Source organism: Fringilla coelebs, assembly GCF_963513975.1.
Source record: "Fringilla coelebs genome assembly, chromosome: 13".
Taxonomy (NCBI): Eukaryota; Metazoa; Chordata; class Aves; order Passeriformes; family Fringillidae; genus Fringilla; species Fringilla coelebs.
This window is the reverse complement of record NC_140039.1, coordinates 1,110,941-1,131,772: the sequence shown is the minus strand read 5'-3', so window position 1 is coordinate 1,131,772 and position 20,832 is coordinate 1,110,941. Positions and strand designations below refer to the sequence as shown.

Sequence of the window (20,832 nt, the reverse complement as noted above, 5' to 3'; positions counted from 1 at the left end):
GTCTTTGCAAAAAGCTCAACTGTCCCCAGATTTTGGAAAACCCCTGTTAATACAGAGGCCAGTGCGTTACAGACGCCCTCTTTGCCAGTGGGAGCACAGGAGCCGGCCTGCCTGCTGGGTTTTGGGCTCTCCTGCGTTTGGAGGAGGTTTCTGGCCTGAGGAGGGCTGGCGCTGGGGGCTTGCGGCAGGGATGGGAGCAGAGCGGACAGCAGCTGGGCAGGCTCTAGAGAGGGAAGCTGAGACAGTTAAGGAGACAGGGAGTCAGTAGGAAAGCCTCAGACCAACCCGTACAGTGGAGGAAGCCGTTGCCAGAAGCTCTAAGAAAAGGGGTTTGGGTATAATTACCGCCCTGAAACTTGCTAGTCCTGTTGCTGTCATTGCCAGAGAAGGCTCCGGAGTGTCCTGCCGCTGCCGCCACCCGGAAGGCCCGGTAAGTGCCTGTGGCTACTGTTTCCCCATAAGGGCCTCCGAAGCCATAGACTCCTGTTAGACCCAGGGTAAAGAAAGACAGGGGAAAAGCTGTGAGGGGGCCAGGCAACCAGGAAGGCCCCAGCAGAGAGGTTGCTGCCTCGTTCCACCCTTCCAGAGCCAGGCGGGAGGGCTGCGCTCCCGCGGGCCGGGCTCCTGTAGGTGATGCTGCAGCACCGCCGAGGGAGCCCTGGCCAAAGGTATCCTGCTGTCTGAGCCAGCAGGGAGCCTCTGATCCAAAGGGCAGGCCTGGGGCTTGGAATGGTATCCCAGCTTCTATGGCATTGTAAAGGCTCGTGACAATTTTTTGACAGTGAGCATTGGTAGCTACAGTCATGGCACCCCTGAAATGCCTGTGGCCAGTATCTATACACCTCTGGGCCTTGGGATGGAGAGATTTTGAGGAAGTGAGCAATTCTAGGAAGAGCCTGCAATGGTTATGTTAGTATTTACACTTGAGGGTGCCAATGGTTATATGACTGCAGCAAAACACAGAGGAGTGGGGAGGGGGAAAGGTTGTCTTCAGCCCTGACAGTTAAACTGTGTCTAGTAATTTCTAAATGTTTTGAACCAATTTACTGTGCAAATCAAAGCTTTTTCATACCACCCAGTGTCAATCCATTCCTCTCTTTTCTAGTTCTACAATAACAGTAAAAATATTTTGATCTGGCACAGTTACTAAAATCCTGATGAAAATACGTAGCAATGCAGCACATTCCATATCACTGGACTAATAAAAGCAACTCCAAAACACAGTGATTGGCACATGCCAACACAAGCTGACCACTCGCTTTTCTGAGTTTTCCCTATGAAACTGACAAGAGTTGGTAGTTTTGGGAATGTGCAAGGTAAGGTAATGTGTGGCACCCTTGTTCCATCACTTACCAGCAAAGCCTCTCCCCCTGCCCTGAGGTGGTGGGACTGGCCCAAAGTGTCGAGGATACATAGAAGCTGGATAGAAAGGCATGGCAGGTGGAGGTGGGAAAGGGAGAGGATGGTTCTGCCTGGAGAAATTTAATCCTTCTAGGATGCTCTGACGCATCTTTTCAACCTTGGCTGCCTGCTCAGCCTAGGAATAAAGAGAAGTTCACAGAGGGACATTAAAATTCTCATTTCAATTGTATAATGCTACATTTACACAACAAATTCAAAATAAAACCCAAAATAATAGAGAAGTAGAGACAGAATCATCATCCTAGACCTGGTCTGCACACCAGAGTCTGTGTGCTGAAACATGCCTGGAGGGTTATAACCCTGAGAAGGGACCACAGCCACCATCAATAGCAAACTTAGGATCAGCTTCCCTCAATTCACAAAAAAAGAAGGGATACAATTTAATAGCTTTCAAAAAGTTAAAACCAAAAAAGTTTGGGTTATTCAGTAAACTGTTTTATCAGTTTCCTGGTTTTATAGGTGGGTAGTAACTTTGCATGATTTGGATAACACAAAAAAGGCCTTCATTCCTATTTTAAGATGACTGTAAGAAACGTGAAAAGATTTTGAGCTGAGGACCCCAAGAATGACTTCACAGTCTGTCAAGTCAGTTAGAAAACACCAATTTTCTTTCACTACAAACCCAGTGCAGTTTAGTCTTTTGGACAGTCTGACCCAAAAAGGTGGGACTTGAACAAATGAGCAGAGCTTCCACCTTGGCCATTCATCATATCAGTGTTTCCGTTTTCAGAGGAAAAAAAAAAATCAAATTCAACTTAATGCCTCTTCTTCCAAATCTACCCAAAAGCCATCCTACTCATCAAGAAATAAGGAACTAAACAGCGAAGCCCACCCAGTAGCCATTCCCCTCATATTTGCCTTTAAAAGCAGAGGTGACACAGTGGTGGGTAACAGCCCAGGCCATGGAACCCGTGTGGACACGTGGGACGCTCCATCACCCTGCACAACTACACACCTGACCATCACAGAGGTCGATGAGCGGAACTTTCTCCCGGCTTGCTTTGATGAGCTTGGTCTGGAATAATTTCCCATCAAAATACATCCAGGGACAGCAGTGCTCCCATGGAATGGGCTGTCCGCAGGCGTCGTTGGCAAAAAGAGCCATGTCCACACCACTCATAAAGAGAGCAGACAGCTGGATTCCACGGGGATCCAGATTCTCAATCTGTTCAAAACCAGAGTAAACACAGTAAGATCGCAATGAGATAGAATTCAAAGTTATTCCAATTGTTACATTCTTTTCAAAACTCTTGCAAACAGAGGGATTTTAAAAGGTCATCCAGACTTTCAGAGGTTTGAACAGAAGAATGCAGCAGAACCTCACAATTGTGCATGCAGAGCTGCCATCCTCAGAAAAGCTGTTGTCCCATCCATCTCCTCTGGAGACTAGAGATAAACACAAACCCCTAATTTCTCAAAAGAAAGTGCACGAAACTATTTCTAAAGAGACTTACAGGAAATTAGCACTAGAAAACTTCATTCAAAAATTTATTCCAAATAATTAAGTGCTTCTGAGATGTGTGGCACAACATCTCAGGAATGAGCTCAACGCAAAATTCCATTTTTCTTCCCACGTAACACATTTCTATCTCAACTTCTTTATAATGGATTTTCTGTTAGTGTGACTCAAGATTTTGCTTCAAGAACACATCTCTTAATAACAAAGTAGCGTGTATGCATACAACAGCTTTATTCAGGATGTAGGATAGGGACACTAAGGTAGAACTGAACAGTGAATAATAGGTAGTGGTCAAAGCAACAAGGATTTGCTTGCAGCAAGTGTATTTTTAGCTCTAGCATAAGAAAATATCACTACTGGTGTTCTCTGAAATACTTCTCAAAATATCAGCCCTTGCTTAGGAACATTTTCAAGACCTTGGCATTAAATTTTAAAATTAAACTCCATTACCACCATCCTTATGCATAAGCAACCTTTAAGAGCCCAAAGACTCTCCTGTTCATTTTGCAGATACATGGCTGGGTTCAACCAAATTCAGCTGCTCTTTATGTCTGACTTCACAAACTGCTTCCTGTGAAGACAGTAAGAACCTTGAGGGAATTACTGCATCTTCCAACTAACCAACATATCATATGGAAGTAATCCACATTACTTTATGTACGATTGGAAAATAAAAAAAATTACTATTAAACCAAAATATTATCTGATATCAGTGGCCTTTTGGTTTGTGTTGGAATGGAAAGAATATTTTCTCTGGGAATTCCTTTCTTAGGTCTCTAAGAACAGCGATTTTCACAGTGGAGTTTCTTCCCCTTTGCATCAGATCTTAAGAGAGAAGTGAGACTTTGATGACTCTACAACAGATACCTTTGCCAAAATCTCTACCCCTAGATGTCATTTAGGCTGTGGGCTCAACATCCCTGGAAGTGTTCCAGGCCAGGTTGGATGGGGCTTGGAGCAACTTGGGATAGTGGAAGGTGTTTCTGCCCATATCAGGGAATGGAATGAGATGGGCTTTAAGGTCTCTCCCAACCTAACCCAGCCTGTGATTTTGATTTATTGTGTTGTGTTTGGAAAATGGACATTGCAGACCATTGCAGCCATCTCTGCAACACTTCAAGCCACTATGACTAATATTTTGGAAAGTACAGGCTTTTAGTGAGGCACATATAGATCAGCCACTACAGTTAATTCCTGGATCAGCTGGAAACAAATCTCTTCAATTTTTTATATCCTAGTTAAGAATTACCTTGAGTTCCTGAAGCTGGTCAGGTTCGTAGAGCTTTGGAGACAATGCCTGGGCAAGGAAAGCATCGAGTTCCTGGCGGCGCAGAATGCGCACCCCCGGCCACTGTACCATATACCTGGGGGGGAAGCACGGCCTCGTCAGTGCCTTGGGAATGGCTACGGCAGCAAGCACCAGGGTACACGGGGACATGGGACAGGGGAGAAACATGCTGTGCCAGGGAAAAGAGCAGCTTTAAGGTACCACTTTTTTTGCATACCAAGTAGCCTATAAGGAGAAACAGTGCTGTAGCGCTCAAAAGGCAAGATGAAGTTCAATAGAACCAAAGACAAATTTACATTTATCATTCTCAAAAAAAGCTTAAATTTTACCATGTTTAAGATGCTTACCTTGGATTCTGAAAGAATTATAAGCTAGTAGTCTTAAATAATTACCCCAAATGTAAGCATCTTTCAATTCCTCTGTCAATTTTCAATGTGAAAATTAAACAGTTCAGGATTTTGAAACTTGTGGCTTTTTTTTTGGAAATGGAAGCTTTTGTTGTGCAACTTCACCCACAGAACCCTCTGAGGCCCCAAAAGTTGTTTATTTTTACTGAGCTGAAGTCTTGAGTACACGAAGGTAAAACTAATTCAAATGATACAACCTCTTTGCACAACCTCAACGCAAGATCTTTTTTATCTTCCCCTCAATCCTTTAAAGACTGAAAAAGAACTACACACACGCTTTTCTACAACCAAATCCCCTCTCCCAGTGAGGCTGCAAATATGAATTAACACTTTCTAGAGATCCCAGAGCAAAACCTCTCCTCAGTTCTGATGCCCCTGGAGGTGACACTAACCTCAGCACACAGCAGAGCACCATAAGATGAGTGGGCACATTAGTTGGGTTGAGCATTGCTGGTGTGTCTGATCGCATACAGGCCAGGAACGCCCTCATCCGTCGGTTCTTGTCTTCCACAGCTTTGCCCAGCCACAGCTTCTTCAGGTTTGGGCAGGTCCACTCCCTGAAGGCAAGGGCTTCCACCAGCTCAGGGGTCTGAGGAGATTTGCCTTTGTAAGCAGCCCATTCCTTAATTATCACCGGTGAAACTGCAGAATGACAACAGCAGAAAGAAATCAGCCTGACTTAGTATTTCATAGTCCAGCATTTATTTTGAACTTCACATGCAAGAGATCTTGATTCAAAAAGCATCACTTCGAGACTGCAATAGTGTGTTGGATTACACTGCCAAAGAGGTAATTTAAACCCTCTGTGAAATACTTTTAATTGTGATCACTTAGAAATTAGGTGTATACAGACATGCATACACTAGGAATGTCATGCTAATATTTTCGAATGAATATACAACATAGAGGAAATACACATATTTTTCTAAAACAAACAGGACAATTTCCCCTGGAAGTGTTCAATGCCAGGGTGGACAGGTCTTGAAGAAACCAGGTCTACTGGAATGTGTTCTTGCCCATGGCAGAGGATTGGAAATGGATGGTGTTTAAGGTCCCTTCCAATCGAAACCATTCTGTGATTTTAACTTAGAAGTGTAATTTTCCCTTTAAATATCTGTGTCATATCTGTGTGTGATCATACTGTCACATTTGACAGTACTTGTGTATAATCAGAAACCTATTCCAGAGGTGGTCTTTTAGGAACAATATGATCCTAGCAATTTTATTTGAATCATATTTAAAGCTGGTATTATTATACTTGTCTGCAGCTGTTCAGCTACCGCAATGGAATGAGATCTGAAATACAGGCAAGTGTGGAGGTCTCCCTAAAAATTTTACAAAACATTACTTTATATTAAGGCTTCCCATTTGTTGAACTGCTTTCCCTGAAGAGGTTAGTGGTTTTGTGCCTAATCTGCCTCTCATCCACATCAGCACAAAGACAGTTCACTCTACATTGCCGCTAAATCATCTCCATTCTTCTATTTGAAGACAACCAGAACAGAACAGAAGTTCAAGTCAAGGCTGAGACACTATACCTTTGGACTTGAAACAGTCCGAGCCTGACACAGCTCACAGTGTGCCTGCACCCTTCTAACTCTGAGCCAGTTATGCAGTGTGGAAAGGTTCAAGGAACTTGTTAGTGCAGGTTCAGGTTACAGCCCAGGGAGATTCTCTGAGGGAGCCCAGACCTGCTCATTCTGCTGGAAATCCACTGGATACAACCTGGGGAATACATCCCACTGATGCCAGCACAGGCCTGATGGCTACAAAGCAATGGGGCAGCAACCTACTGTGTGATTCTACAGCCAGGGGCAGGCAAACTACAGCAGAGGTGAGGGTCAGGATTACAGAGAAAAGCTCCAGAACACCCCAAAGAGCTCCCCTGCTTTTTGGGAATAAACCCAGCCTAGCATTACAGTTACTCTTCACAGAGCTCGAGGCAGTTTTACAAAGATCACACGCAGCAATGCAAATAAACACTCTGATATATTTAGTTGGTCACCTCACTATAAAATCATGTTCTATTTTGGTTGCTCCCAGGTTTTATACACCACCACACTCTAAAGATGATCTCTAACAGCCAGCACAGCTACCATGCCCTAGTGCACAGCTCATCTCTCTGGGTTTCTCTGCTTGCTTAGGCCTGGAACAGCAAACACAAATAAAAGTATGTCTTTCATGTCTGCTTTCAAACTGTTCTGTAATTGCTTTAGATAGCAGAAGCAAAGCTGTACACACCACCAGTGTTTTCCCAATGTTTCTTTCACTTACACTGAACACACTTCTTAAGTCTGTAAGAACAGAATGTTTTATGTCTATGTTTTCTACCTTATGTTTCAACATTCAGATATGGTTCAACGCTTTCAATCTGTGGATGAGAACTTCCATGGCCCTGTGACATGAAGGTCACAGGAAGAACACCTCAGCCTTTATTCAGCCACATGCTACAAAAGTTACACTAGAGATGCACACTGCCTTCTACATTGTGTTAAATAATAATATACAAGAACCCTAGAATGGCTGCAGTGGGAACAGACCTTAAAGCCCACCTTGTTCCATCCCCCAGTGTGGCAGGATGACCTGTGCCGGGGCCTCACCATTCTCACAAGGAAAGATTTATTCCCACTATTCCATAATTGCCCTCAGGAAGCAATTCCCCTTGTCCTGCCACTCCAGGCCCTTGTCCGAAGTCCATCTGCATCTTTCTTGGAGTCCCTTTAGGTACTGGAAAGGGATCTAATTCTCCCTGAAGCGTTGCCTTCTCCAGGCTAAAAGAGTCCTCCCCAGAGTGTCTCCACAGGAGAAGTGTTCCAGCCCTCGGAACAGCTTCACAGCCTTCTCTGGACTTTCTCCTGCAGATCCGTGCCCTGTGCTGAGGACCCACAGCTGGGCGCAGGTAACCATGCTTCTTGTGGAAAGGTTTAACACGAAGGTCAATCTAGTGGGCTGGAATAAGAGTTTCTTCTCTGAGTGATGGGGATGAGGAATTGCAGCTGAATCCATTAACAAGCAACTCTAGCACTGTCCACCCAAAATTAGCATTTAACCTAACAGATGAATCCAGTATTTGTCCATATCCATTCATTTTTCCAGGGCATTTCTTAAACCTTTGAAAAATCTCCACGGAGACTGCTGCCAAACTCACTGCAAACTCAGCTGACAGAATCACGTATGGAGACTTCCACTGAGAAATGAGCAGTGCCTACCCTGAAAACTGCACAGACTACAACTAGGATCAGCATGTTCAGCCCCATTACCATGGTGTATATTACACTGATTTCCTACCAAACCTCATCCTACTGCTCATCAGCATGTTCGAATGCTCACGAAAGCCTAAGGCACCACTCAATCTATGGACCTCTGCTTTCAACTGTGCCCTCAAGACATGCTAAGGTTAATCCAAGCAAAGAGGGTCAGCATCAACCTGCACAACAGTAACCTGCTTAATGAACACCTGAGTGCCATTACAGACTCTGAAGGCACCAGCCATAGCACTCCAGCAGAGCTCTGGTTGCCAAGCACAGCTCCAGTGGTTCTGGTCTTATTCATTAACCGTGATTTTTAACCTTACAGTCCTTCCTGACAGCACAGCTTGAGCTCAGCACACTTGATTTTGCACAAGGGCTACTGCCCAAGAGACACGGCTTTCCTCTTGGCAGGGCCAGCGCCGGCTGAGTACATCTGCGATGGGAACAACACATCACAAGGGGCTGGACTTAAAGTAACAAACCTTGGGATCCAACCAGGAGCCCTGACAGCTTGTGAAAGCGTGCCTTTTGCCACTGAGCAGAAATAAAAGATGGTTTCACTACACACATGTATTTATCAGGACACGGAAATAACCTGGTTCAGGGCTGGATAAGCAGAGCAAGGGAGACCCTTGGTTTCCACCCCCTGCGAGGGAAGGGCACCACGGTCAGCACCGTGCCCTTGGCAGCCAAACACAATTAGGCAATCTGTGACCCAGCATCTCCTGTCCTCTGAGAGCAGAGATGAGGCCATGTACAGCAAAGGCATCACTTAGCAGACACTGATCACTGAAGAACCCCACCAGCTGCTGCTTCTGTTGTTTCTTACTGGCTTTTAAACTTCATACAAAAAATAATGATTTAAAAGACAAGAAGCCATCCGTTTCACGATAGATCCATTACCTTGCCATCTATATATTTAGTGGTAATCCTGATGTGTCAGTTTATTATGCATTTTTCCCAGCTTCCCATAACCCTCATGTACAATATCCTTGCCAATTATTCAGGCACTATTATTAAGTTGCCAGTAGGGTTTGGTTTGTACAACAAAGATGACAAGATTTTATATATTAATATTCATTACCTCTCTACATAAATCTTAAGGATCATTTACATTTCTTCAGAAACTAATTTATTGATTCTCTTAACATATCTTAATTCCTAGATTTTCTCTTAATTGTCTTCATTACTGCATTTCATAACATACTCATTTCTGAGAGCAGCAAAATAATTTAGACACTGGAGGAGAATGAGCATCACCAGTTCATTATAGCCTGGGTGCTCAAAAAACTTAGAGAAGGCTAATCAGTGCTTGCGACACTGTTCTCTCCCTACGTCTTGCACAGACTGCCCAAGCCTTGTAAGAGAGCCAACCAAAAGAAAGATGTTCGTGTACCAGAGCCCTTTCACACCCCACACCTGCACAGCAGCCCAGATCCATCTCTACCAGCACTGCCAGCTTTGCAGCGAAGCAAGGAACTTTTGGGCATATGTTCAAACTGGCTTCTGCTTTTTAAGAGCTTGGTCAGTCCTAAGCTAGAAGTAGGTCAGTAGCTGAATGCATCCTGCAGCAAGACTTGCCAGAGCTCTTGTAACTAAACCAAGTCAGCAGCAGTGTGCTTACCCTCCAGAGGTAAGCTCTGGAAATCAGGATAAATGGAGAGAAAATAGAGATTATATAGGCTTCCCCAGTAGCCTACAGAGAACATTCTAGGTTTACGAGATTAACCTGAAGTGGACCTCCAGCACACCTCAAGCACTCAGCCACTTCATCAAAAAACAGGTGTAGTACGCTTTTCAGGACAGAATTCTCATGAGGAGAAATGATGACTGCAAATAAAATCACCATTTTAATCCTGAAATGACCTTGTAACCCAAAATATCACCATGTTGTGCGAGTTTTAAGAAGTAAGAAGTTTGTGAGTAGTGTGCTTAGGTATTATTCAAGCAGGGTGAATACTGATTCCCACAAAGTAACTGGCAAAGATAAACAGCTTTTCAAACATCATTGGGAGATTAACATCTTCACTACAAACGTAGAAAAACATTCACAATCACAAATGGAAAGGGCAGAGGGAATGAATATAAAGTTTACAACTGACACTAATTTTTATCCTTTTACACGTGAAGCCTGTGAATGATGATTTCATACATTTTGAATATCTGATTCTTAAATTTACCATAGTGACAGGAGACTCCTACATTTATATACTTGTGCTGCTGCTGCCGTGCATTGAATGCTTCAGCATTCCTGTAACCTTTATAAGCTGCTACTGCAAAGTTCAGTCATTTCCTTGTATGCATTCATTATAACAAAACCCCTCTAGGACGAGGACTGAAATGACAGTAATTCCTGGAAACTGAAGACTTAGGCGACTTTCAGATTAATGAGAAGATTAACATCCGTATCTCTGAACAAATCAAAGGATCTTTTGACAAGGCTGTTTGCAAAAGCCCAGTCTGTCCTCACCCAGGTCTACCTTTGGTTACATTACACCCTGATTTCTGTGGGGTTTAATTAAACTAGGTTTTATGTGCCAATACCTGAAGGACATATGATACTTGCAAATTTCCCTGAGGTACCTTCAGGGGAAGCCAGGGCAAGTTAACCTGTGTACCTCTGATTTTTGAAAAAAGCAGGCAGATTTGTCTGTGTGTGCAGAGAATAGAGGTTTCCTAAAATCCAGTTCTGCCATACACAGAAATGACATCACAAGCTGACATCACTCACTGCAGGTCTGGCAGCAGCTTAAGCAGAGGTTCAAAACCAAGCCTCAGAGCTTGCTTAGAAATAGCAACATTTATAGCTCTTAAATTATGCTAGAAATAAAATTTCAAATTAACATCTTTTTCTCTTATCCACAGCATCCAACAGGCACGAAATTCCTCCGGTTTCAGCTACCTTGACGGGATCTTAGCAACAATGTCCATTCACATCATGGTACAAGTGGCTCTGAAACCACAGCAAAGGGAAGAGGAATAAAGCATGGGTTCTGCAGTACGTACATTCTGGTGGAAGTCTGTTCTTTCTAAAAGCAAGCCTTTCAGTTTTCTTTCTGCTTTCTGCCAAACTAAACAGGACTCCGTAAACATACTGACGCACTGGCCTATACAGAAGAGCAGCAGGAGGCAAGTCTTTGTTGGCTTCATCTTCTATAGAAACGGCGATTTTGATTTCACCCTGTGGCATGAAAGAAAGCAGAGAAATATGACATGTTACAGTGAACAAGAAGCATTCAGGTATGCATAGCAACCCAATCCAACCCTAATACACGTCCAGCTAGTCAAGACAAATGTGGATCTCAGGGAAGGATTAGCCCAGCCTGCTTCATTTCCTCCAGGTTCTGTTGCTTTCCTCTTTCCCTTCTCCGTCACACACATATTTGTCTAGACATGTGAGGATTAACTAAATATTGCTCTTTAATACAGGCATTTGGAAAAACAGTACACATGGAAACAGAGCAAAGTGCTTTTAGACAGCCAAAGCACATTTGAAGCTGATCTAGATTTCAGGCAGTTATTTGAAAAAATACTCATGCTCTCTAAAAATACCAGTCTGACTTTTTGCTGCAGGATTTGAAACAGTATTGGGGACTCACTGTAAAAAACAATGCATGAGCACACCTGGACAAAAGCCACCTAACTGGGAATTACTACAATAAGGCTAGGTTTGAATTACTACAAGAAGGCTAGGTTTCTACATGTATATAAAAATTGTATTTTATACCTTTTAAGAAAAAAAGCATGAAAGAACCTTCCAACATTTTCTCTCAAAACAGCAACACTGTTTTCTATAACTGCACATCCAAACATGTTAAGATATTCTTGGAAAATGACTGACTGCACTGTTCCCAAATATCAACCTTTATTTTTAACACTGACAAGAAAACACTCCATTGTGCTACTTGCTCTTAAAGAAAACCCTATTTAAACTATCTCAGTAATGAATTCTGAAGGTGACATCTTGAAGTGGTTACATTAGGATATTGTCAAGTTTAACTCGGACAACACTACCTTAGGTGTAAGGTTATGTCGCACAGGTCTCTCTCAATAACAGAAACATAACCTGGAACATGTGTCCATTTCTAAAGAATCCCCATAATTGCACCACAGGGTTGAAGAGTTCTGCACTAGGGTCACAGAGACCTGCTGCAGCTCCAGGCTGAGCCAGAGGGGCTGGAAAGGGCTGGCAGGAAAGGCCCTGGGGCTGCTGGTGGCAGTGGCTGAACAGGAGCCCAGGTGGGTAAGAAGGACCAGGGCACCTTGGGCTGTTCAGCACTGGTGTGGCAGCAGGGCCAGGGCAGTGCCCAACCCCTGTGCTGGACATTGTGGGGTCAGTTTTGAGCCCCTCACAACAAGAAAGAGCTCGAGGGGCTGGAGTGTGTCCTGAGAAGGGAGCTGGGGAAGGGGCTCAGCCTGGAGAAAAGGAGGCTCAGGAGGGACCTTCTCACTCTGCACAACTTCCTGACAGGAGAGAGGAGCCGGGGGTGGTCAGGCTCTGCTTCCAGGGAACATGGGAACAGGACAAAGGAAGTGGCTTCAGGTGGCAGTGGTGGAGTCCCCACCCACGAAGGGATTTAAAAGCCATGTAGATGTGGCACGTGAGAGGATGCATGGTTCAGTGGTGGCCATGGCAGTGATGGGTTAACAGTTTATCTAGAAGATCAAGATCATCTTACTCAATGATCCTGAAGATCTTTTCTAACCCAAATGATTCTGTGATTAAACATCAAGTAGCATTTAAACATGCTAAGAATATTTGGCTATGCTAAGTGTAAACCAGAACTGGCATCAATGGTCATCACAGACCTTTTGCTTCTTCACTTGTCTTTGACAAAAAAGTTTAAGAACACAAGAGCAACATGAGCTGTGGTATAAACAAACAAATGGGAAATAGGAAATCCAAACCTCAACCACGATGCAGTAGCTTTTAGTTTGATGGATTTCAGATCTGCCTGTGGTCCTTATTGTCCGGAAGAGGATTTTTAAGATGAATAAAAGTTAACAGGCATGGGGGGGGACAGTGCCATTTTGCTAGCTGCTGGTACAAAGGGATTTCTTAGAGCTGTTGCGTTTCTCTAGGGGCTAGCTACCAGTAATGGAAGGGATCAGACTGGGAGAGAAAACAATCTCAGTACTTTTGAACACTGAAAATAGAGAAGACTTGGCACAGACACCAAAGCACATATGCAGGAATTTTTAGATGGAAATGGACTCTGCATAAACACACATACACAGACACATACACCCATGTATAGATACATACAAATAACTGCAAATAGTTGGGAAAAAATAATTTTGTAAATAAACACTTTTAATTATAGCCATCTCATATTTACTGGAACAATGTACCATATCAGTGCTTAGAAAACAGGGGGGAAACTGGTTCAAGCGACTAAAAAGTGACCGTAAGTTAGAGCATTAAAAAGGATGCAAAAATCTGATACTCTAGCCAGAAATGCCAGGGTAATTATCTTCACAGAATCATTCTCTCACAGTACCTCATTTTAAAATGTCATACCTTGGTTAGGACATGAAAGATGTAGGGATACATTAACCCCTTCTTGTGCCTGTGCTCTGCCACTCGTAATACTTCAGGTGCTACTGGAGGTAATGGAGGGGTGGTAATATCCATGTGGTTTCTGGTGGGCATGGACAACAGGCATGGGATTTGTGGATTACTGGTTTGATTCCCTTTCACATCAGCTGCCTGACTTCCTGAAGAAGCACTAGAGGAACCTTCTGCCTGTAACAGAACATAAAAAATAAAGTGCTTTGGATGTGTCCAGAAACATACAAGGAGATCAACCAAGAGAAACCGCAAACTTCCTCCCTCACCCCTAATGAAAATAGTACATCTTCACATCACACTGTTGCAGTGTGCAAAATATATTATCCAAAGCTGGCTGCAAGGTTTTCAGGAAACCTTCAGCCACTGTTTGCTAGTGGAACCAAATTACTAAGAAAATAAATATTATGATAAAACTTTTAACTTATTAACAGCAGCAAAAATTACTGTTTTCTAAAAATTTTAACTGCATAATGCAGAAGTGGACTAATGGCCTTTTAATGACCTGTGAATGGCCTTTTAACTCAGTATTTCCAAGATACTCCCAACTCAATGTGTTAACTGAGAGTCAAATAGTCTGTAATTTATCTCGACATCCATAAACATAGCCTTTCTCAGCATGGAATTCCACTCAAAACAGAGGAAATTACATGGTTCAATTAAATAACATGTAAAATACATAGTGTCCAAACTCAAAACCTGGTAAATGCTGTTGGTTTTTTTGGCCATTTGGGGTTTTTTTTAACATAAAAGCTCTTTGTCTGAGAAGACTGTAAGAGAAAATGCTGAAGTTTTCTGACTGGAAAACTAAAGTGGCATTCTATTCCAGTTCTAGAAATGCAGTTCATAAACTTATGGAAAAATATGATGCATAAGAATATACTGGAAACCTTCCAGCCTTTATGTTGATTTCTCACAGACAGAACAAAAAAATTTGCACTTCATTCTTGAAAATCCTGGTCTTCAAAACCAAAAGCTGGTTTTAGCTTAAGAGTTCATGTTAGCTTCATGCCTATAAATTATTATAGCGATCGTAAAAACTTTTGAGAGCAAAATTTCATCACTTGACGATACATCATGTATGAGTATTTTCACAATACAAGTAAAGAAGTTCACATGCTTCCTAAGACTTGAAAAGCAAGGCTGAAATGGAAATGGCCAAAGCATGAAATCCCACAGAACATGTAACATAAAAAATAGGCCCAAACAAACTCAGGTAGTTTTCAGATCCATGAAAAATTCAAACCTAAGTGCAAACAATAAAAAACCCCACACAACTTCCAAAAGTCTTCTACAGAAAGGTGTAGGTAGTAAAAACAGGCTCTAGCAAAAAAATCTAAGGGCAACTTTCTTTTCAGATGATGTTTCAATCACACAATCAAAAAGGGTGTTACTGAAAGACTGTATTTTAGTTGGTAATACAGACTTCATTTGAATTATAAAAATGAAAATATATAGATGAAATGGTTAAAACCTGTAAACCAGAACACTTCCAAAACAATATGCTTAATAACAAATGCTTTTATAGCACAGCTTTATTAAATCTGTGTTATAGCATCAAATATATCTATGTCAGTCTAAAGACTTTTTCCCTGCCTTCTACTACCCCAACAAGCCTAAGTCAGCAGCACTGAACCACAGCGAGAAGTTTACAGAACTATCAGAACTGGGGGCACACAGGGAAGAAGACAAAACCCTCACATGACAGCAATGCTTTCCCTAACTGCAGGAACCAGGCTCATCCTGCATCTGCTCCAGCAATATTCCAACACCTAAGCTGAGGAAACACCACAGTCAGAGGGTGATTCTTTTCTTTAGAAATATGCATCCAGCCAAATGAGAGGAGCTTATCTTTGTCACTTAAAATTCACAAAGTAAGATAACTGCAAGGAATTTTGACATTTAAGTCAAGTGAAAGGAGTGTCAACACTGCTGCTACCTGCCTGATCTATGCTGGATTTTCAGCACTTTACTTCAGAAAATCACATAGCTCACTCACTTGAAATCTTCACAGAATCACAGACTGGAAGGGACCTTTGAGACCATCTTGTTCCACCCCTGCCATGGCCAGGAACACCTTCCACTATCTTAGGTTGCTCCAGGCCCCGTCCAACCTGGCCTTGGACACTTCCAGGGATGGGGCAGCTTCTCTGGGCAACTTCTTAAGGAAGTACTACCTCTTTTCTCAATCATTAATGTTTAATGGTTAATGAAATTAACCTCTCCAGGAAATGAGTTCATTTACAAAATGTACTCACACTCCTTCCTTTTGTGCTCAAAAGATACTTCTGACTTCTCCTGCTACTGAAGGCTGATGAAGTGGTTTGATAATCAAAAACAAACAGGCAAGTAAAGCTCAGGAGCATTACTACATTACACTGTATACATTTAAGTCAGCCTGTGAATACATCTCCTGGAAAGTTTAGTGAGTGCTCATTCAGCTCTGGCTCCGTGTAGGGACTGTCTCTGTGAAAGGAAGCTTGGGGCTGGGGGACCCACAGGACTGCACACAGGGCCCAGCAGAGAAGAAAGGAATGTAACAGGTCAAATTAGCATTTGCATACAGTGACTAATCCCAGGCAGACACAGTTACAGGCACGGTCTGCAGAAATAATAACTGCTGATGGATGAAATCATCCACTTGATATTTTAAGCACAAAAGCCCAAGTTTACTGGAATTCCTATGCCAAAAGTACAGGGAAAATGTTCTGCTTGCTCACAGTGTAACTAACTCAAGATCATGGTTTTTTGACCGAGTTAACAGTTGGTGTACAGCTCCACCATCAAGGCACAGAGATATTAAGTGCAAATGCTCTGAATGTTCTTTCCAAACACAGATCAAACTTGGAACAGAGATCATCATGTTCTTGATTTGAACATGTCTTGAAGTCTCAAATTTAATAATGATAAATCTTTACCAAGGGCTATCTAGCCCATCTTTACCTAGTTAAACAGCAACACTAACTGGCGCCATGGAGCAACTTTAACAAGTACTATGTGAAATTCCTACCATGCAGTTATTAAGGACTCTTTACTCCTCAGCTGAGTCCTAATGCACCAGCAGTGCCTGTGGCTAACACTGATGGTGTCAGAGCTGTGCTTCCTCCACTGTGGGTTATAGGATACGGACTCTGACTCCATGGACACTCAGACTGTCACACTCCTTCGTAAAAATCCAACATGCACTACTGGAAGCCCAGAAAGCAACATCTCAGGGTGAGATTATTGGCTAAGGGCCAAACAAAGTTATTGATTTGTTCCTGGTTTGTATCTTGTATTTTCTGAAACATCCTATTTTGTGTTTGTTTTTATGTATATGCTACAATGTCCTTGGAAAACTTCCTCCTGTATTCCAAAGTTGTTGCTTCATAACTAACAAAGTGCACAGGTTTGCACGAAATACTACGGATCAATATTGAAAATCCTCCTCCAAGTTTGCCGTAAAGTTTTAACACATAGTAATAAAAGGTGAATTTAAGGAAATACCTTTGTTTGGTCTCCCAGCTCTCCACGTGTTTGACCTTCTGACTGGGTTCCTGGCTTTTCCCAGCCTATTTTGTTCCCACTGACATGGCTGAAGGACAACAGAAAGAAAAACATCATACTAAAATGCAGTTTGAAAGACAGTGAAATAAAACCTTGGTGTCTGTGACTGGAATTTTGGGCAAGATATTCTGATTTTAAGGGACCCTTTCTATTAAAAATGTCCATTTGCAGGAGGCTTGAAAAAATTTCTGACATTCACATTACATTACGCCCAAATTTATGACGTGTAAACAGTACAAGTTCAGTGAAGTTCTGTAGATTATAGCTTCTGAAATTTTAATGAATTCTACTGTGAAGCAGGAATATTTTTTATACGAAGTAAAGGACTGGAAGGGTTTATGACATTTACCAAAACCTTACTCTCTCAATAAAACATAAGGGCAGAAGAGGAAAAACACCCAATTCTTTTTGGTTTTGGATTCCTGCTTAAGGAACAAGGCAGAGATTGAACAATGCACATGTCTGCAGTCATAGTGACCCAAAACTATCTTTTTAAGGTCTGTAATATCACTAATTTGCAGATTTCTGCAATAATGCTTGTGGGTCCTTTTCAGCTCAGGGTATTCTATGATTGATTCTATGATTCTTTCTTTCAGGATACAGGTAAACTATTTTGAAAGCAAATTCATTTTAATAGAAGCTGAGTAAGAGAATATGCTCATGAGAAACTTACTTCACTGCACCCCCATTGCCTTCATCATTGTCAGAGGATGAAGATGTAGAAGAGGCAGGAAAATAGGTTGAATCCACATGATTAGGGCTCCCACTCTGGGCTGGATTTATTGGAGAAGACCGTTCATACAATGGTGTGTGTTTTCCTTCGTGAGGAATGTTACTGTAATTGTTCTGCTCAGACAGACTTTTTCCACCTGTTTCCAAGGTGATGGCTGGCTCAGAGAGGCTGTACGGGTATGGACCCTGGCCTTGGGCCCCACCCTGACTGGACATCTGCTGGGCCTAAAAAAAAGGGAACTCTCTTGAGTGAAGGCAACTAAGGCTTTGCTTCTAAAACAAAACACATTCTTAAATCAAGTGGCCTTTTCCAAATGTACATATTGAAACTCAGCCATCTTGAGCATCCACAAAAACTGTTCCACTGGAGGCTGCATCATCACTTTAATTTCAGATTTAAAATTCAGTCAGTGACTGCCCACACTGAAAAAGCTGGCTACACTTTTCCCACCTGGATTCCAGTTTGCTGAGCACAGCAGACCTCTCCCCAAGGAACAGGGCAGAGAAGCTGTACTTACCACAGGTTTTGCTTGTAGTGAGGTCTGTGGAATGTTAAGCATCTGAGAAGGAACATATGGTGGCACTATCCCAGGCATACCAAACTGATTCGGTCTGGCTGCTGTATTGCAGGGGAGGAGGGGAAAAGAGAAGGGAAAAAAAAAATGAAAAAAACCCCAAGCACTCATGAAAACACTCAGTATTTGACACAAATGTTACCCTGTTTGTCCTTCTGCTTCTATGGTTTATTTATTCTTGTTCTGTTAGCATTACTGTTTTCTCCTATGCCTTTAAGTCAGTTTTATTCATTTCTACCTTTCAATAGAAATACTCTGCAGCTTGTGAAGTGTATTTTATGTGTCTCACCATATTTCAGATCTTTGTATCTCTCATGGCTGCACATTCCTATTCTGTCTGGGAATCAAAGGTAGCTCACAAGAAAAAAAACCCCAAGACATGTCATAATGGAGACACAGCCAACATCACGCAGATACACAATGCTGGCATTTTGTCATTTGAATAGCTCACCTAGAGTAGTCTCTTAACCCTTCGATGCATGTCTTTGGAAGTAGATCAAGACACCCCACACCTTCCAGAAGAGCAGGAAAATCTGTGTCACTGTACTAGTATGTTAACTGAAGATCTTTAGAAAATTTCAGCTAAAATGACATTTTAGCGTTAAGACTGGGGCATGAGTAGGAAATCCTGTGATCACACATTTTAATTTTTAAGCCTTGAGAATAATCTGCAACACTGCACCAATGTGTGGCTGCAATTTGAGCAGGTTTGTTATTACACCAAAAAAAAAATCAAGAACTATAAAGGAATTTCTAAAACATGTCAGCAAGGCCAGTGAGAGATAGTAAATATATTTTAATAACTAGAAATAGCAACTCATGAATGGGAGTGGACACCAGACTTCAGCTGTTCGCAGCACCATTCTCTCAAGAGTCCCAATGCCAGAATGGATGCTGCAATAGCCAAGAAGAAAAACAACCCAGGTTGTTTTCTTCTGGGACAAGAGCACAACATATTCTATGAAAACTGTCTTCTGAAACCTCATCTTCGTAGGTCAATGGGAATTGCCAGAAGATATAAACAGTTTTGTAAAATGCTGCCACCAATGCCATTTCTGATTTAGGGTTACCCCAGGTTCTAGTTAAAACAAAAGGCCTGGCTGCTGTCATTACTTACCTAGGTAATGTGGTGGATGAAATGGCATAGGTTTATTAGTTGCCGAGTAATAAGCAACCGCTCTCTTAAACCGAGTAACTTTGTCATCTGTTCTAGACTAAAAAAAAAAAAAAGAAAAAAAAGAGAAAAATCTGTCAGAAGCACATTCAGGTCTGTCACCCACAGGTCAGCACAGGGCTGTACAGTAGTTAATGTACACCATATCTCAGAATTAATGCCTATGGACCCTCCAGGGCTGCAGCACTGCTGCAAGAAATGTTATATCAACCCATGTAAGGGTGAAGTTTAAACATTCAATCTTCAGGTACAGTTGATTCTCAAAGGCAGTGCACACAGCTAGGCTAAAAACCCCTCTGGTTATCAAGAACTTAAAGCACTGAGGGTAAACACAGTATTTTCACCCTCAGAAAGCACGGAACATGAAATTAGGACAGCCGAGCCACTGCAAATATCAAGAGATTCCTATTATCAACTGATAAAATCACTATTTTATCAAGTGCAATTCTTCACCACAAATGTACAGCAAAATTTGATTTAAAAAAGAAAACAAGACAATGTTTGGCTTTATACTTTACCTGCGAATGCTGAAAAACATCTTTTGCTATGGCATCCAAATCAGTGGTGTCCTGAATGTTGCGGACGTAGTCGGCTACGGCTTTGATCACTACGTCACACGGCGGTAAAACTAACTGGTGAGCACGTACCTGTGAGCAAACAGGGCATGTGAGCAGGGAGTGGGGCACACAGCTGAACCCCCCTCTACTGACAGCGCCTGCAACAAATTCCCTGTGCCCACGTGTACTAATTTCTGGGCCTTCCACTTTGTTTTTAAGACTTGACTTTAAACAGGGACTCACACAATTACAACTCACCTCTCTGTAAACCTGCTGGTTAAGTATCAGCTCCAACAGCAAATGTCAACAATGCTGATTCTCTTACTGCTTTCTAGTTGCACATTTCCTCCAGTACAAAATGCTTAATCTAATTCATCATACACTATAATCTTCACCATACATTCACATATATATGCCAGGAAATATTTTGACACAGTTTATTTTCTGAGTGTAAAGTGATAGCAGAATTGATGGAAAAAAGAGATCCATTGGAAACCCTGGACTTATACCTCAGCATGCAAGTGGTTACTCCTGAAAATAAATTATGACTCGGCTTATGATTACGGGAATGGCTGCTCCTATGTGCCCTGTGTAATCCTATGTGAGGAACAGAAGCTCCAGGCCAAGGAACCATCCCGGACCTCTGCAGAATTCCAGGCAGGGAGCAGTGCTGCCAACTGGATCTGAAGAACTGCTTAACTATTAGCAGCTTCTGCTCCCACCCCAAGCGCTGCACAGGCTCACAGAGCCAGGAACGAGGTCTCCAAACACGTGTCCTACATTCTAGAGGAAGCCTGAGCAGTTTCTAAAAATTCTGGCTGGAAGCTCTGCACAATTCTGAAACACTCTTCT

General features: G+C 42.3%; 1 protein-coding gene across 2 annotated transcripts in view; it reads right to left on the bottom strand.

Annotated features, from left to right (window-relative positions):
- The window catches only part of FAM120A (family with sequence similarity 120 member A), a 48,393-nt gene that overhangs the window by 9,407 nt on the left and 18,154 nt on the right, over positions 1–20,832 (bottom strand). Inside the window, exons 4-15 of one of the 2 annotated variants that reach the window (XM_084214833.1) lie at positions 19,942–20,070; positions 19,367–19,463; positions 18,193–18,293; positions 17,616–17,899; positions 16,883–16,970; positions 13,349–13,573; positions 10,834–11,008; positions 4,969–5,218; positions 4,131–4,245; positions 2,378–2,587; positions 1,354–1,537; positions 346–483 (exon numbers count right to left, since the gene is read on the bottom strand). In XM_084214833.1, the coding sequence (XP_084070959.1) occupies positions 346–483; positions 1,354–1,537; positions 2,378–2,587; positions 4,131–4,245; positions 4,969–5,218; positions 10,834–11,008; positions 13,349–13,573; positions 16,883–16,970; positions 17,616–17,899; positions 18,193–18,293; positions 19,367–19,463; positions 19,942–20,070 (1,996 nt within the window). The remainder of the gene's footprint in view (positions 1–345; positions 484–1,353; positions 1,538–2,377; positions 2,588–4,130; positions 4,246–4,968; positions 5,219–10,833; positions 11,009–13,348; positions 13,574–16,882; positions 16,971–17,615; positions 17,900–18,192; positions 18,294–19,366; positions 19,464–19,941; positions 20,071–20,832) is intronic. The other variant, XM_084214834.1, reaches the window with a different exon arrangement.